Source organism: Polypterus senegalus, chromosome 1 (assembly GCF_016835505.1).
Source record: "Polypterus senegalus isolate Bchr_013 chromosome 1, ASM1683550v1, whole genome shotgun sequence".
Lineage (NCBI taxonomy): Eukaryota > Metazoa > Chordata > Cladistia > Polypteriformes > Polypteridae > Polypterus > Polypterus senegalus.
This window is the reverse complement of record NC_053154.1, coordinates 239,907,084-239,926,093: the sequence shown is the minus strand read 5'-3', so window position 1 is coordinate 239,926,093 and position 19,010 is coordinate 239,907,084. Positions and strand designations below refer to the sequence as shown.

Genomic DNA, 19,010 nt, shown 5'->3' with positions numbered 1-19,010 from the left:
AACACATGGCAAGGACAGGAGTTATTCTGAACAGTCAGCATGGGTTCAGAAGAGGTAGGTCATGTTTTACTAACATGTTGGAATTCTATGAGGTTGCAACAAAAGCATACAATCAAAGTGGAGCTTATGATATTATTTATCTGGACTTTCAGAAAGCATTTGATAAGGTGCCACATGAGAGGTTGGGCATCAAGTTAAAAGAAGTTTGGAGTTCAGGTGATGTTTTTAGATGGATGCAGAATTGGCTCAGACACAGGGAGCAGAGGGTGATGGTACGAGGAACCTCATCAGAACTGGCCGATGTTATGAGTGGTTTTCCACAGGGGTCAGTGCTAGGGCCGCTGCTATTTTTAATATATATAAATGATTTAGATAGGAATATAAGTAACAAGCTGGTTAAGTTTGCAGATGATACCAAGATAGGTGGATTAGCAGATAATTTGGAATCCGTTATATCATTACAGAAGGACTTGGATAGCATACAGGCTTGGGCAGATTTGTGGCAGATGAAATTTAATGTCAGTAAATGTAAAGTATTACACATAGGAAGTAAAAATATTAGGTTTGAATACACAATGGGCGGTCGGAAAATCGAGAGTACACCTTATGAGAAGGATTTAGGAGTCATAGTGGACTCTAAGCTATCAACTTCCCAACAGTGTTCAGAAGCTAACAGAATGCTAACAGAATGTTAGGTTATATAGCACGATCTGTGGAGTACAAGTCCAAGGAGGTTATGCTCAACCTTTATAATGCACTGGTGAGGCTTCATCTTGAGTGCTGTGTGCAGTTTTGGTCTCCAGGCTACAAAAAGGACATAGCAGCACTAGAAAAGGTCCAGAGAAGAGCGAGTAGGCTGATTCCAGAACTACAGGGGTTGAATTATGAGGAAAGATTAAAAGAGCTGAGCCTTTACAGTTTAAGCAAAAGAAAGGTGACGTGATTGAAGTGTTTAAAATTATGAAGGGAATTAGTACAGTGGATCGAGACTTGTATTTTAAAATGAGTTCATCAAGAACACGGGGACACAGTTGGAAACTTGTTAAGGGTAAATTTCGCACAACCATTAGGAAGTTTTTCTTTACACAAAGAACAATAGACACTTGGAATAAGCTACCAAGTAGTGTGGTAGACAGTAAGACATTAGGGACTTTCAAAACTCGACTTGATGTTTTCTTGGAGGAAACAAGTGGATAGGACTGGTGAGCTTTGTTGGGCTGAATGGCCTGCTCTTGTCTAGAGTGTTCTAATGTTCTAATGTTGTGTCTTTTCATTTTGTTTACCAATTGTTTGTCTTTTCAGTATTAGAACCCTGATATTCTTGAGACCTCTCTTTCAAATCTCCGTGAAATAGTCTTTGCCACTTTCTGCCTAAGTCTGTCTAGATTGGTTTACTATTTTTATGGAATAGGGCAAATGATCTGAGCACATTACACTGTGTATTATAAGTCTGTAGGTCAGGATTGGCAACATAAAGTGTTCACAACGAATAAGCTAATTTGGCTACCAGTTTTCCTTTAAGCAGTTTTATAGTTTACATCTTTCTGAGATTTACAGGGGAGTTTGAAAGGCATAACTCCAAATTTAGAGTAAATGAAAATATAGATATGCAACTTTTTGCATCAAAGGTGTAACAGTTTAGTTTAAATACTTCAAAATGCATAATTTACTATTATGTAACAAGACCTTAACAAACACTTCTTTGGGTCTTCTTAACAATTACAAAGCATCAGTAAAGTGTTTATTCATCTCTGCAACATTGCCTACTAACAAAAGTGGTGATTTGACAATAGGCAATCCTGTAGCAAGCTTATCTGTGTACACCTAAATGCTACATTGCATTAGTCAAGGAATTATGTGGCAGCAGATTAAAGCTTTGCAAATTATAATATAACTGGAATTTGCAGGCTTTATGTTGACATGCTGCTGTTGTTATAGGATTTACTTTTAACCATTTTATGAATTAGAATCTAACACTTGTTAATAGAGCCTGTTATTTAATTAGATGGTGTGATATTGTGTCCAATGTGTCACCCATCAGAAATTCTTTGCTGTTCATTTGCTCTTCTGAGAAGATCTTTACAGTCTCTGCATTATAACTGATGGCTAACACCTTAATCATTAAGTTTTCCCTGTCATTTCTGTCTACTTAATTAAAACTATTTTTTACAATAAGTTTTTGCTGGTTTAAATGGTAACTGTTGACTTTTTTATCCGCACCCTATTATAATTTGCTGATGATAAAGGAAATAAGTTATTTTTATTCAAAAACTTTAGACAGAGAAGCAAACATGCAAAGTGAACTATATCAAATATTTTTATTGAATTTAATCGATAATTAAAGCCTATAATATTGACATTTTCTGAGACTGCAGACCAAGTTCCAAGGCTTGCTGTCTAATTAAGCAGAAAAAATAATTAATAGCAGGAATAAGCACAAAATTAAATTGAGAAATAACGGAAACATGTGAATTCTTATTGTAATATTTCTCATTTGCCTAAAATTATGTACTACCCCGTTTACATTTTGCCAGCCATTCTGAATCATATGATTTGTAGTAGGTGGTTGGAAAGTGAGATGCAAAGTCAATCAAGATAACATTGTCACAAATGAGGAACTCTGTCTTTATGAACAGCTTTGTACTGAGTCTTGCAAATGAGTATCACAGTATTCTTGCTGCCGTGGTAGCAGTCATTTGTTACAGATGGTACCATCTCAGAGAAACATGTCACTGACTTTTATGCTGTTTAACCTATAAGGCTCATCTCACTGTGATTTTTTTTCTTTCTGCTTCCTTATAGTGAGTTACTTGAGTCTCTTTTAGATGCTGGACATTTCAAAGATGCTGCCAAATTTGCAAATGAAGCAGCTTTATTTATTAAAACAAATGTTCCTCATTTGTACCAGAAGATTTTTTCTCTACAGGTAACTCTATTTACTTTATTTCATATTAATAATAGTATTAGAAAGAGTGGATTGTTTGAGGCTGGTTTCTTTAACTTCCATTACCAGTGCATTAGCTTCTTTATATAATTATGAATCTGTTTTATTTACATGTAAAGCTAGATATATTATTTGAATATGTATTTAAAGTTCACAACTTTGGGCAGTTTTCACTGTAATTATTTAGTTCAGTTTGCTAGGACAAGCAGATTTATATTAATAAAAACAGTGGTCATATAATTAACACATTGTCTTCACCTTATACACAAATATTATGACGACATGGAAGAATTAAAGTACAAATACAGATTAGCATAAATGAAGGCATAGCAACTACCTGTGTTTATTAAAAAACATTTTCCTCATCCCCTTCCCAACTACCTAATAACTAGTGATGAGTGAACTTTGTGGAGTTCGCTTTGCCATGGGTGTGGCAAAGTAACACGATCAGAAGCTTTGCTGATTGGGAAGGAGGAGTTGAAATAGTTTTGAGAAAATAATACTGGTGAAATTCTCTTTTGAGTGTCCCCCAGTGGTAGTGAAGTGTCTGCCAACTATGTTGAACCAATTTTTGTGGTCAAAAATGTGATCTGAGCTGTGAGGTAGGCGTGCTACCCACTGTGCTACAGTGCCTCAAACAAGAAAGATGCAAGTGGAATAATAACCACAAATAAACTACAACAAACAGTTACAAACTAGCAATAAGTAAATGAAATGAAGTTCATTGTTCTCATAGAGGTCCAGTCTTGGTGTATATTTTGGCCGTCTTACAAAGCAGCGGGATGGGACTGACTAATGCTATTGTTTATGCATGCAAATTACTCATGTGGTGCTGCAGGGATCAATATTATATATCTGTTATATATCTGGTGGCCAGCTAATGCAATGTTTCTCAACATTTATGGTCCTGTGTATCAGTTTTGCCTTTTTAAATTCATTATCGACCTACTAGCAGTGAATGTAAACTGTCCCCTATTTGAATTGTGTGTGTTTGGTAGTGTGGGGGTTGGGATTCCCCTACCTGAAATGACTACAATTGGAAGAGCCAATGAAGGTTTCCCCACTCGTAATAATGAGTTCACTGAGAAATGAGGAAATATATTGTGCAGTGTTATTGAACGCTTCGGTGGTCCACCACGACCCACTTGCAAACCAATGATGGCAACCCGAGGCCCACTGTTGATGTAGCCCAGTGGTAGAGATTTGCTGAGCTAAACATACCCCTCAAATGAAAATACTGCAAGTGTTTTTTTGTTTTAAACACTAGCACATCGGGTGTCTGTCTAGTAGTAATTGGGTTGTGATAGCAGCTTATAATCTTATAATAGATCTGTGTAAGATTTCTGCGCATGGTTACTACAGCTCTGTGATGTCACACTGGCCTTTAAAGTGTCATGGGGTGCTAGAAAAAAATGCTTGCCTAAGCCAGCCCAAGGTGAATTTTCAGGAAAAAAATTTTCAAGGTTACTGGCAAACACAGAATTTCTTAAATTAACACAACTAAAGACACTAATTAGGATCTGGCTATTCTGCTTTTCACCAGGTTACCTTGTGATTCAAATTTAATTAGACCTTACATCACATTAGTGTTTTTTATCCTCTCAAAATCACATGCTATGGGATACAAATTCCTACATGTTAAAAGAATTGAACGACCATCCAGTTTTTTTGTTTTTTTTGACAGCTACTGTTGTCAAAAAATTAGAACAACCGTAGCAGATATATAGCAAATAATTGGTCTTTATACCAAATCCCAGTTTTGTCACCTCCATGTATTTTTTCTGTCTTGCTTAGTATTAGATATTAGTATTTCTTTTAGGTATTCAGTATACATTAATCCTCCAGTCATTATTGCAAAACCTCCTTGAGATACCGTACCAAAAACACATTAGTTTAGAAATGTGAAGACAGCCTTCCTGAACTAAACCCATTTTCTCAACCCACTAAGAAACAATTTATACAACTTGAAGATTTTTTTAACCCTTATGTGGGTGTAAGGTGACAATTCATTTGGGTCCATTTATTCTACTGACCTTATTTTTTTACGCACCAATTACTCTTAAGATTCATATCACACAGCTCAGCAACATCTTCTGCAGGCTCATTAATTTTGTACTGTATGTGTCTACTTTAAGGATGACATTAATATTTTTCTGCTGAACAGTTTCTGTGTTAGTGCAAATGTGTTTTTGTAGTTGTCTCTGGAAGTTTTTCTCTGAGTACTACAGTTTTCCTAGCACTTTAGTGAAGATGAGCAGGTAAGGTTAAATGATTGTTCCAAATTGGCCCATGTGAAAGGCCTGCTTCCTGTCCAAGGCTGGTTCTTACCTGATGTTGCTGTGATGGGCTCAGGCCACCTGAAAATCTGGTTTAAGAATGCTATGCTATGTGTAAGTTAAGTATTACAGCTTTTTTTTTGTTATGCTGTATTTAAATTTGAGAATGTAAAGGTACTGTATTCCAGATTTGCCTCCAGGAAATACTGCTCCTTACATTTTTTCTACCTAATATTTAAATACCAAGAGCTCTGCATTTTCAAGTTTTTTTTGTTAATGTTAATTTTTTTTTCAAATTTCAGATGCAACACAAATTGATAGATGCTCAAACAGCAACCAAAGCAGGAAAAAACTTTCGTGCAATATCAGTTATTTATAAAATTCAAATGCTGAAATCGTGAGTAGAGTACTTTTACCTTTTTAAAGATATTTTACATGTTAAAATATATTATAAGCCAAAAGTTACACAAAAAAACTAAGGCTTCACGTGCATTAAATTAACAAGTAACATTTTCTTGTTTTACACTTTGCAGTTTACTTACATGTTTAAATTCATGCTGCACTGTTTATTTTTTTTACTAGCTTATAGCCAATCATCTGACTAGTAGTTGGAATATGAGTGAAACAGAGTAATAATCACTTTGCTGTAGTCTCAATTTAGTCACACTATCAAAAGGTATTCACTGTGCTGCTGTGCAGCAACCTACAGTATTTCTGCATTTCCTAGAGGGGCCATAAGATATCATTGATAATGTGAACTGAATAAAAGTACACTGAAAGTAAAATAGTTTAAGCCAAGCACCGGTGTAATTTTTCTTTGTTCAGTAGTTGCTTAGTATCCTCTAAATTAGAGAAAGATGCACTGAAGTGCTTCATGAACATTTCGCAGGACAAGGGACTGTGATCATAGAGTAGGACATGGAGTGTTTCTCAAACCTTTTAACAATTATCCAGTTGTCATACAAGATGCGGTTCCTTGACTTCTGGGGATGAAACCAGTTGTACTTCTATAAGGGTGTGCAAGAGTCGCGTCTGGGGTTGGCAAGTGGGACGACTGCCCCAGGCCCTGTCCCTAAGGGGGACCCGCTTTTGAGGTCTGCGTGTCCCGTTTGAGCAGATTTGTCAAGTTATATTCTCCAGTTACATTTTGATAAAGTCCACGTGTTATCTTGAAAAAATGTAGCTGAATATTGTAATGAGAAAATCCGGTGTATGTTGTTTTTATTAAATTTTCACCCAAGTTTATACAGTCCACGCATACCGGTAACAGCATTTGACGTAACCGGCCCCGTGTGGGGTTGGTCAGCCCTAGGCCCAGCACACCCCTAAGGCCTCCTCTGGTGTGTGGTGTAAAGGCAAAAAATGAATTGTTCATTACCTACGAAGTCAGAATAAATAACCATAAGCTCTTTGTGATGGTGCAGGTTGACCCCTTTGCTCCCCCTTCCATAATGGGAGCCTCTTGAACCCAACACCGTCGATAACGTAACCAGAAGAAATAAGCTGATGAAAAACACACTAAGCAAGAGGATGGTGAAAAGTGTTTTTATTATTTAAAAAAAAACAAATCCAAATAGTTCCCAAAAAGTGCAGTGCTCAAAAAAGTTAAATAAATGAATAATCCATGAAAACATCAAAGTGCTGGTGGAGGTTAAAATCTGAATAAATACATCCATTAAAACAAAGTTAAAATTCTGACAGGAGTCTTCTTTAAAATGCTTGGTCCCTGGTGCTTCCCTTTAAAAAACCGATGCCTATCCGACTAAGAATAATTGCGTGACTTGGGGGTTCATTTTTTTATGAGCCACTATTCATTCTAGTGGAGTATAGTCATTCAGTGAACTCATTACTCAGTAAGTAATATTCAATTCGAGAATTGACCCATTTAAATGCAAAGGCCTCTCTTTCCATGTCCGCTTACCTTTCCTCTTAGTATAGCAATTTTCATCTGAGATATTGCATGTTACCAAGGCTGCTCTCAGATATATTGGTCTGGAGAAGAAAAAGTAATTGAAACTAAGATTAGTGCTGTAGAGAGAGCATTCCTAAGGTCACAAAACACCTCTTTGGTATTGAAGTTCCATATTACAATGTTAGTAGCCAAGTGAGGTCCAGCTCTGTTTATGATAAACAAGGAACAAATCATTGATATTACCCTGTGAATCCAAGAAAAACTTGAACTTGCTATTTGGTTTTCACCATGGCCAATTCTGGATAACTGCAATCTTGTAAATTCATGGCATGGTTTACAACATACACTGATAATTTGGTTTCTCTTAAATATATATGACACTTATTATAATTAATGTGTTGACTTACCTGATTTAGGTCTGTAGGACAAATAGCAGATGGCATAGATGTTCTTCCCAGGTGCTAGAATAAAAGACTTGTGCAGTCTGTCTCCACCAAATGTTGAAAAACAGCTATTGCCTTGTGTAGCCCAAAGGGTTGTGAGACTTGTGCAGTCTGTATCCACCAGATGTTGAAAAGCAGCTATGGTCCTGTGTAGCCCAAAAGGAGGGCAGTTGTACTGCCAATATCCACTAGGTGTGTTGACAATTGACTTTTCCTTTGGGTATTCGAAAAATAAAACTACATCCTGCTACTGGTTCCAACTTTCATATAAATAATTATGACAGAATCATTTTGAAAGTTGGCACTGTTGTTGTTATTGTTGACTTGCAGAAGTCAATGCAGAATATGTATGCAGGTTGTATGCAGAATATGAACATTAAAAATGTAAATGTGTCTCATTTGTGAGGCAGAGATCTGTCATTAACTTAACTTTTCTACTCTATGATTAAATGATGTTTATGATGCCTAATGAAATGATTAGATAGATATATAGATACTATACTATAAATCCTAAGGGTAACTTCACGTACTCCAGCAGCTACATATTGATAAAAAACAATATTAAATTAAAGATTGATAAAAATGCAGGTATATCAGACAATAACTTTGTATAATGTTAACGTTTTAACGGGTGGAATTGAAGAGTCGCATAGTGTGGGGTAGGAATGATCTCCTCAGTCTGTCAGTGGAGCAGGACAGTGACAGCAGTCTGTTGCTGAAGCTGCTCCTCTGTCTGGAGATGATACTGTTTAGTGGATGCAGTGGATTCTCAATGAGTGACAGGAGCCTGCTCAGCGACCGTCGCTCTGCCACGGATGTCAAACTGTCCAGCTCTGTGCCTACAACAGAGCCTGCCTTCCTCACCAGTTTGTCTAGGCATGAGGCGTCCTTCTTCTTTATGCGGCCTCCCAAGCACACCACCGTGTAGAAGAGGGCACTCGCTACAACCGTCTGATAGAACATCTGCCGCATCTTATTGCAGAAGTTGAAGGACGCCAGCCTTCTAAAGGAAGTATAGTCGGCTCTGTCCTTTCTTGCACAGAGCATCAGTATTGGCAGTCCAGTCCAATTTATCATCCAGCTGCACTCCCAGGTATTTATAGGAATATAATTATACTATATTATTATATATTATACAATTATATTATATTATATTTTAATATTATATATTATATAAAGGGTCTTCTAATGATGGTCCCTAGGAAAGCAACTGTAGAGACAAAAATTGATTGCCTATATGTAAATTAGTGTTTAAATTTTTTTTTTCATTGAAATGTTTCATATATTTTTCATATCATGTTAAATGTCATATTTAAATTGTACCTCTTACTGTATAAGTTGACTGTACTGTGTTTATATACTCAATATATATGATTAACTGTCAACCAGATAGCTACAGATTTTAAGTGTATTTTATTGTACTTATATTATTATGTTATGAATAATCATCTGATATATATATATATATGTTATTTAGTGAGATGAATTCAAAAGAGTTCGTCAAAGATGCAGAAGGAAAACTCTCCAAAATTCTGCGTCTTCTTCAGTCAAATGCACGGGAGGTATCCACAGAGTCCAGTGATGAAGCATTAGAAATATCTACTGCTGAAAAGTAAGAATACTCACTAGATACGTAAATTATGCTTGATAAATGATTACTGTGGATACTGTATTTTCTTTTAAAGTTGTGTCCCACGTTTTAAAGTTCTGTTTTAATGATGAAATGAGTTTATTTATTTGGCGACCTGGGCCTCCACCACCTAATCAAAGCACCATGATGTCCCTGCATTGATGGATTAGCCAGAAGTCCACGTGACCGTCATCATCAAGTCCTTCCATGAGAACCCTGAATACAATGAGGACTGATCATTTATGTTAGGTAGAATGCCCAGAGAGGGCTGGGCGGTCTCATGGCCTGGAACCTCTGCAAATTTAATTTTTTCTCCAGTCGTCTGGAGTTTTTTTTTTGTTTTTTCTGTCCTCCCTGGCCATCGGACCTTAATTTTATTCTATGTTATTTAGTGTTCTCTGATTTTAATTCTTACTTTGTCTGTTTTCTCTTTCTTCATCATGTAAAGCACTTTGAGCTACATTATTTGTATGAAAATGTGCTATATAAATGTTGTTGTTGTTGTTATTTGCAACATATATTGAAAGACTAATGATTAAAGGAATATTCTACCCAAAAATAATATTTTTTTTCAATGTTACTTACCCCATGTAGTTTGCAGTAGTGGTCAAGAAAAAAAAAAATAATTTGGTACTTTCAATGAGAAATTACATATGAAAAATTCAAACTGCACAGGACCCAGCAGTGACCAACTAATCCATGTTACAGTATTGTCGAAATACTTAATTGTTCCTGCTGCAGATTCAACAGTGATAATTATTTAAGACAATTAGTCTCATTTCATTATACACCATTTTATATATATATATGTATTTGCAAGTGATAATGGGTTCCTTAGTTAGCTAAGAGATAAGAGGATTTATTTGATAAGCATTGTATTTGAAACATTATAAGAAAATGATATTAAACTTTTTCTTTAATGGTCACACCTTTTCTCCACCAATGAACTTAATACAGTGTATATTTAAACATACATTTGTTAATGTGCACTTTAATACTAATGTTTTTTTTTCTGTTCCTTTCTTTGTTAGAATTTCTTTACTTCTACAATTAGCTCATATTGCCTTGGAACTAAACAGCCCACAAGTTACTGCTGCATGTTTATCTAATGTGGAAAAGATTGGACTGATTGTAAGCAATAACCTCAATTTTAATATAATTTCTTGTCAGTAAATTATCTTGAATGCTGGTTATGAGTTGGCACAGTGATTAGCATGTCTGCCTCACAGTACACAGATTGATAGGCAGAGTCATTGCCCATCTGGAGTTTGCATGTTCTCTCTGTGTCTGCAAGGGTTTTTCTCTGCAATTCCAGTTTTGTCCACCTTTTCTAAAGAAAAATGAATGAAGCTAATCAACAATTGTAAATTAACATGAATGAATGAATACATGAGTGTGTGTGTTTACTTGACAACTGTAAGTTGACCAGAATGAATGAATAAGTATGTTCTGCTTTGGAATGGCACCTCATGCAGGATTGGCTGATGTCCTGAGCTCACTGCTGCCAGACTCACACACAGCCCTATGCTTAGATAAATTTGGTTAATGAAATGAATGGACGGAAGAGTAACTTAAAGTATGCATAAATGTATGTCAAATTGATACTTTCATTCTCTAAACAATATCTTGCTTTCTAATTTTATAATAGATGTTTGGGAATATATGTTCAAATTTTATATGTACAGTAATTTGCACTGCATCTTATTGTATGCAAGGCTTAATACCACTATAGCATTTCAATTATATAGGTTAAATTATTTCTTTTGACAAAATGTATTTTACAAGTGTTTTCATTGTTAATTGAATTATGTGTATTTCTATTTATTAGGACTCTAGACAGCTGATTGAAGTTCAGTGTTTGAAAATTCAAGTTGACCTGAAGAAGGATGGTATTAAGATTGAGAAATATTCAAAGGCTGCTGTGGAGGTATTAACCTTATTGTTTAATTAACAGTTTTCTAAAATTAAAGGGCAAGCCTTAAAGATATTAATGTAAAGTGGAGGTTACAACATCACCTAACAATTAACTCAAATACAAGCTGGCGTATTTGGAAATCTAAAGCAACATCCATGTTTTTGGGTTCAATTCAGTACAAAAAGAATTTCAATTAATGAACTCCAAACCTCCCTTTTAACATCACATTTTGAAAAAAAAATCTCTTCATTATATTGTGGTGATTTCTGTGTTTCAGTCAATGCCCAATCTTTACCATAGGTCCATGCTTTTGTAGCTGCAGTATCTATTCTAAAAGTCAACATAAATAATGTTGTATGTTTCTGTGTGATGAAATGCTATCATGTTTAAATAAGAAATTCTGGTATGTTAGTGAATCTCAGGCACCCACATCTAGGATCACGTGGCTGTTTGTTCATACACTGTGTGGACAATTAAACTGAATAATTTCTGCTTCCATTTTACACAAAAGTACCCTATTTTATTATCTTTATAGGTATTTGAAAATGCAAACTTTCTAATTATTAATGGAGGAAAGCTGCAGTCCTCACAATCAGTACCAATAATGGATATCATTAAAGTATGCGCTTCCTTCTAATGTGCTCTTGTGAGTGAAAGTTTCCCACTGTATTGTTTATGTGCCATGTTTAACTTTGGCTTTACTTTTTATGTCTCTGCCCACATAGTAGTGAAACAGGGCAGTGATGGGGGCCCTGCCCAGCTCCCCACTCCCGACATTACACTTCCTCCTCCTCTCAGCCCGCAGCCTCTGTCTTGGATTAGATTGGAATATCGCTCCAGCAAGTGAACTGTGATTCTTAGTGCAATGACAGAAGTTGCAAAATCAACCAGAATGTTCAAGCAAATTATAGAAAAAAACCCGATCTAAATCCATTAAGTAGTTCTTTTGTTTGCTATCTAAGCGGAGTAAGGTACATGCCCCGAGGCTGGAGCGTGAGTGAGAAGGTCCCTGCCCCCCTCTCCTCGACCCACTGCATGCCTCTCGGATTCGCACAAATAAATTGGTACCGCAAGCAAACTATGATACATAGCTCAATGAGAGAAGTCGCAAGAACAACCGGAATGTTCAAGCAAATTATAGAAAAACCTGATCTAAATCTGTTAAGTAGTTCTCTCGTGAAACAAGGACAGACATACAGACGTTGGATTTTATATATATATATATAGCGATAACACAATCTGTCAGTTCAGTTAATTTCCCTTTTGTTGACTTTGATTCAGTTTACTTTAATTTCGGTTTATATTTTTACTGAATAAAGTCTTAGAGTGTTTGAACAAACAATAATACAGTACAGTAAACTTCTAAACATGAACTAATAAATAAAGTAAACAGAGCAATTTGAATTTGATTAACCTGAATATAGATGCAAGCACACATATCACCTCTATAGAAATGTTGACTGGAATGAGACCTTCATAGATCCATTATTTTTAACCCAATCAATTCAATGCTTCAGTAGGTAAAACTAAATTTAGAATTATTTGATCAGTTTTACTAAGTTTGTATGATTATCTCATCTTTTCAGATGTATGCTTATTCATTTGTAGCCACTGTATACAATACTTGATTTTCATTCTTGTGAATGTGATATCCATAATACCCTGCCTACATACCTACATAACATTATTATGTAAACCATATTAACCTGTCACCTGAGATTTTAGCAAATCTGTCAGGCATACTTAAGGACACTATACAGTGTGCATTTACAGTGTATATAATAGAGCACACGGTGGGGCCAATCGTAGTTGCTTTTATAAATCTGTGATAAAAAATGTTCTAATATCTGCCTGTATAAATCTGTGATAAAAAAAAATCTAATTTCCACCTTTATAAATCTGTGATAAAAATACATTTCTAATATCTGTTATTTTAAGCAGTGACTGAGTTGTTTTTTTTGCAGTTCTTAATTTTCAATCACCATTTTCAGAACAGTCCTAAAAGCGTTGAATTATTTGACAAGCTGAAAATGTAATTGCCTTAATGTTTCAAAAAAGTTAAAATAAAAAGTTTTATGGTGAATATATACTTTCATAATTCTTCAGCACAAGCGAAAATTTCAAAACATTCTTAATTGGTCAATTGTATAATAGTGAGAATATTGTGATTCCTGTGCACATAAAGATCTCATGAGTCTTATGTGACTTCTATAGCCTTCCTCACCGATGCACATTTCAAGGCACGTCAGCATCAATATTGATGCAGGTGATTTGCATGAAATGGTAAAGAGTTTCATCTGTCAACCTGATTTGTTCATTTAATTTGACATCTTTCATTGTGAAGAAGTGCTTGCTAGGGAGAGCTTATAGAAAGTCAAATTCAGAAAAACAGTATTCCATAACAATTTTTAAATTACTCTTCCCTTTTCACTCTTTTTAAGCTGAAAAAGGGTTCAGCTTGCAGCTTTCATAATGCAATGTACAGTTCCGTTGGCTGCTCTTTGATAACTGTAAAAAGGGTTGGTTATGAGCAGTAGATGATATTGTCAGGGCCGTCTTAACAGCATTATATGCCCCCAGGCAAAGCAGTGCTCTGGGGGCCCCTACCTACACAACCACTCAGCAAGTCACAACATACATAGATTAGCATGGGCCCCCTATGCTTGTGGGGCCCCCGGGCAACTGCCCATGTGTTAAGATGGCTCTGGATATTGTAGAGAGACAAAAATGGTAAAATTAATTGTTGAATTGTGCCGGTAGTTTATCTAAATCTGAATCTGATAATAATGAATTTCTGTTGGTCCTGGAACTACATCAAAGTTGTTATTCCAGGACAGTCATTTACCTTCAAACAGTCTTAAACTTAGACTCAAACGTCACAAAGCAGGAAATGTCCCACAAAATCCCTGTTTTCAAGAGAAAAAGCACTCCTCCCTTTGTTAATTAGAAAAACGAGAAGATATAAGTTTACACATACAGTACAACAACTACAATTGGGACATATATGGTGATCCAGAACTGGGGCCACTTATACTAGGAATGCAGCTTAGATATACCAAATACTGTTATTTTATTTGCGGATGGGACGACTGTGCAGAAGAGTCTTATCACATTAAAAAGAACTTGCTGCTCCATAAGAATTTGGTTCCAGGGCAGAAAAATGTGACACATAAACCACTTGTCAACCCAACAAAGAATTGTTTTGGCTCCTCTTTATATAATAATTGAACTGATGAAAAAGTTCATGAATATATGGACTAGGAGAGTGATATTTGAAACAGAGTTTTCTACACATAACTAATGATAGGACTGAAGAATGTAGTTTTTTTTTATCCAAAAATCAGACAATGTCATTAATAACAAGGAGTTTCATGATCTGCTAGTGAGACCAGAGGAAATTGCATTAAAGGCATTCAAGGATGTTGTTGGGATTTTTTTTGCTAACTATAGAGCACCAATCTGCACTCACCGGCCACTTTATTAGGTACACTTTGCTAGTACTGTGTTGGACACCCTTATGCCTTTAGAACTGTTGTAATTCTTTGTGGCATGGATTTATCAAGGTGCTGGAAACATTCCTCAGGGATTTTACTTCATATTGACATAATAACATCACATAGCTTCATCCTTTGTCCCTTCAACTTTGACAAGATTCCCAGGTCCAGCACATGAAAAGCATCCCCATAACATGATGCTGCCACCACCATTTTTCACTTTACGTATGGTGTTTCATTTTGTACATGTATCTTTTCATGCTTGCAGACATTTAATGTGTTTACTTTCATAATTACTACCAATGATTCTACATGGTTGTTAGACCCATGATGGTCATGCTATGTGATGTATGACACCATGGAAGCCGTGTTATAAAAGATGGCCATACACATTAAACAGTGTGTAAATGTTATAGAAATATAAAGGAAAGACTTTCATTTAAAAAAAAAAAAAAAAGGTTTTGAGCACCCTTTTTGATAGGAAAATTCTGAGATCAAATTTTGTACAGTTCCGTGAACTTGACAAGCCATCTTCTTTCTTACTGTGTTTTGACCTTGACTGTAGTTGATTCACCTTTTTTAACAACATTAAAATCCTTGACTCGATTAAACTAAAGTGTCAATAAGAACATATATGGAAAACCTTACCAAGTACCGAGTGGGTACAAGAGACGTGTCTAAGGACTGAGCTGTTAAATAAAAGCTAAATAAACAGTACCTAACCATAACTCTAATCCTGACATTCACATTAAAGCACACTATGCAATAATTAAATTATAATATACAAAAGTTAAATAGTATGTTTAAACATTTACAGAGAAACATTATACTGTACAGGAAAATAAACAAAAATATACATGTACATACTGTATGTGTATGTAACCAGGTAGGTTAGCCACATTCTGAAAAAGATAATTCTGTAGGTTAATAAGGATGTTTTCATTTGGACATAAAATGTTTGAAAATAGTTCCACTGTATATGATTGTGTATTCACTCCAATGCAGGCCAAATACCACCATAGACAGTAAGAAATTAAAACAAAATGGAAAAAATGTAATAATGGTAAATCAAAAGCAATTATTGCAAATAAATAAAAACAAACTATGTAAAACAGGCTAAGCAGCATCTCTTATAAGGGTAATTATACTACAATAAAGAACCTTCAACCTTCATTTTAAATGTGCAGATGGAAGTGCATCTCTAATAACTGTAGTCTGATGAATGCAGAATTTGGGTTTCCTATTGTTAAAACCTCTGCCCACTATGCTAGTTTTATTTATCCTCTGAATTTTAAGGATGCCTGCATATTGAGATCACAATGTATGCCCTGGAGCATAGGTGGAAAATAGGGGGAGCTAAAATGTTTTTGACTTTATATATGAAGAAAAGGATGTTAAAATCAACTCTTTACCAGGCTGTAACTGTGATTTGAGAACTGGAGCTATACATGCTACTCAATTCTTCTTTGCTGCCATGTTTTGAATAAACTGTAGAAATGATATGAGTGAATATGAATGAAAATGAATATCATGTTTCTGAAACACGTCACAATGGCAAAGAGAACAGAGTATTGGTCCCATCAACAACATTGAAGGATACCGTGTCTTAATTCATAAAATATTAGTATGAAGTAAACCAGCAAAAGTCAGTGCCCAGTAAGCAAGCTAAATTGTCAAAGCAATGGTTAATAGTTACAAAAGCAATATGTAAGTCTAAAAGCATACATATGTTGTAGTTCCTGTGTTGGAGATTAGAATATAGTTATTTTCTAAAGTATATTCTTTGCTGTATTTAGGAGAATTACCAGAAATATATTTTTAATATACACTATTTTTTAAGATAAGTTGCAAGTTGTATGGTTACAGTTTTTCTATAAATTATTATAATGAAAAGGTAAATTGCAAATGCATATAGAAATCCTTCATTCTCATAATCTTTAAAACATTTGAATCTAAATCTGATTTAAACAGAGCTCTAACAATGAGTATTTTGAAGGTGCCAGGGATAATGCTTTTTAATAATAATTTATTAATTTTATGAAATGTGGATTGTGGAACTAACATAAGTGGGTTTTTAAACAGACTGGTTGAAATTGGGTCTAAAGAGAAGATACTGGAGAAGGTTTTATTTTGGAAATCAGCCACTGGATCTCCAGTTTCTTTCTTTTTCCTCTTTTAAAGACTATATTGGTAACAGATATCTCTATCTTTTAACCTTAAAGCGCCACTGCATGGGGGCTTGATGTGCTTTGGACGTGCTCTGTCTCTGGGTATGTCAGAGGACTGGGACTGCATGAAGTGGGTTTTAGCCTCACCTGGGGAGGCAAAAAGGAGGGTGGGGGTTAAGGGGGGAAGAGAAAGAGAGCAGGCTTGATCTATATCTAATCTATCATCTCAATCTTTATAATTATAACTATCAACGTAATAATAAGCTGCATGGCAACAACTCTTGGGGGAATAGGAAATTAAGACCTAAACTATTTCACTTCCAGTTAAGACTATAATATGACAACAAAAACTCAGAATCAGTGTCTCCATGATGGGACAGTTAACTTCGTAAGCTGGAATGTTAAAGGCCTGAATCACGAATTAAAGAGAAAGAAAGTACTTTCTCACCTAACAGGTCTAAATGCTAAAATAGTATTTTTACAGGAAACCCACTTACTAAGTAAGGATCAGTTCCGCTGCAAAAGACTGGACTGGCCAAATGTTCCATTCTAGTTTTACAAAGAAAACTAGAGGGGTGGGAATTCTCATACATAGAACAGTACCATTTGTAGCATCAGATGTAGTATTGGATCCTGAAGGGAGATATGTGATGGTCATGGGAGACTTATCTAACTGTAAAATGATTTTGATAAATGTTTATGCACCTAATGTTGATGATAAGGAATTTATACAAAATTTATTTGCATCCATTCCCAATCTGAACACTCATAAACTTATAATGGCTGGGGACTTTAATTGTGTTCTAAATCCACTTTTAGATAAGACTTCCTCCACAGGGGAACGCAACTAACACCGCAAAGATAATTACAAAGTTTATAACTGATCACAACTTATCAGATCCCTGGAGGTTTTAAACCCAAATTCAAGAACATATTCTTTCTACTCACCAGTACATCATTGCTACTCAAGGATTGATTACTTCTTTATAGATAATAACTTCTTGCCTAAGATTAAATCTTGTAAATACGATGCTATTGTTATTTCAGACCATGCTCCGATGATCTTGGAGCTGAAATTACTAAGCCCCATACACTCACCCCAGATGGCGTCTCAATCCGCTTCTATTAGCTGACGAGAATTGTACTGAATTTATATCCAAACAAATTGAATTCTTTCTAGAGACAAATACATCCCCTGAGATCTCTGCAGGAATACTCTGGGAAACTCTTAAGGCCTTCTTAAGAGGACAGATTATCTCATATCTTTCCCACAGAAATAAATCCGAGCGAAGAAAGTAGCAGAGATAAAAGCGAAATTACTAAAATAGATGAAGACCATGCCGGACTACCAAGCGAGACTCTACATAAGAGGAGGCAGGCTCTACATTCAGAATTAAACCTCTTGACAACTAAAGAAACCGAACAACTAATTTACAAATCCAGACATCATTATTATGAACATGGAGAGAAGCTAATAAGCTTTTAGCGCAACAAATTCACAAGCAAGAAGTGCATAACGCAATCTCGTAATTACTAACACGAATGGAGATAAAATCATCGAACACAAAAATATAATGTACACTTTTAGAGACTACTATAAATCCCTATATACTACTGAGTTTAAAGAAGACAATATACAATCTAATGCATTTCTGGATAAATTACAGATACCACAAATTGACGCTATTAGTGTGGAGGAGCTCGATAAACCTCTGTCATTATCAGAATTACTGGATGCTATAAAGTCACTCCAAGGTGGAAAAGCAGCAGGCCCTGATGGCTACCCTGCAGAGTTTTACAAGAAATTCTCCGCTCAGCTAGCTCCCTCCTATTAGCAACATTTACAGAAGCCAGAGATAACCAATCTCTTCCACAAACCTTTCGCCAAGCACTAATCACTGTCTTTCCAAAACAAAATAAGGACTTATTACAATGTGCATCATACAGACCAATTTCACTTCTGAATAACGACGTTAAAATACTCTCTAAAATCATAGCTAGAAGGATGGAGAAAGTGCTCCCTCAGTAATTCACAAGACCAAACTGGATTTATTAGGGGCCGACACTTATCTTCAAATCTTCGACGCCTGTTTAATGTAATATACTCACCAACTAAATCAAACACCCCAGAAATATTATTATCATTGGATGCAGAAAAAGCATTCGACATGATTGAATGGAAATACCTTTTACTATTTTGGAGAAGTTTGGGTTTGGCCCGAACATTT

The 19,010-nt window shown here is 35.5% G+C and overlaps 1 protein-coding gene across 1 annotated transcript in view; it reads left to right on the top strand.

Moving 5' to 3' along the window:
* Window positions 1-19,010, top strand: part of LOC120540101 (cilia- and flagella-associated protein 46) — a 248,788-nt gene that overhangs the window by 6,372 nt on the left and 223,406 nt on the right. Inside the window, exons 6-10 of the mRNA XM_039770591.1 lie at window positions 2,803-2,926; window positions 5,523-5,617; window positions 9,053-9,187; window positions 10,237-10,336; window positions 11,034-11,132. Of these exons, the coding sequence (XP_039626525.1) occupies window positions 2,803-2,926; window positions 5,523-5,617; window positions 9,053-9,187; window positions 10,237-10,336; window positions 11,034-11,132 (553 nt within the window). The remainder of the gene's footprint in view (window positions 1-2,802; window positions 2,927-5,522; window positions 5,618-9,052; window positions 9,188-10,236; window positions 10,337-11,033; window positions 11,133-19,010) is intronic.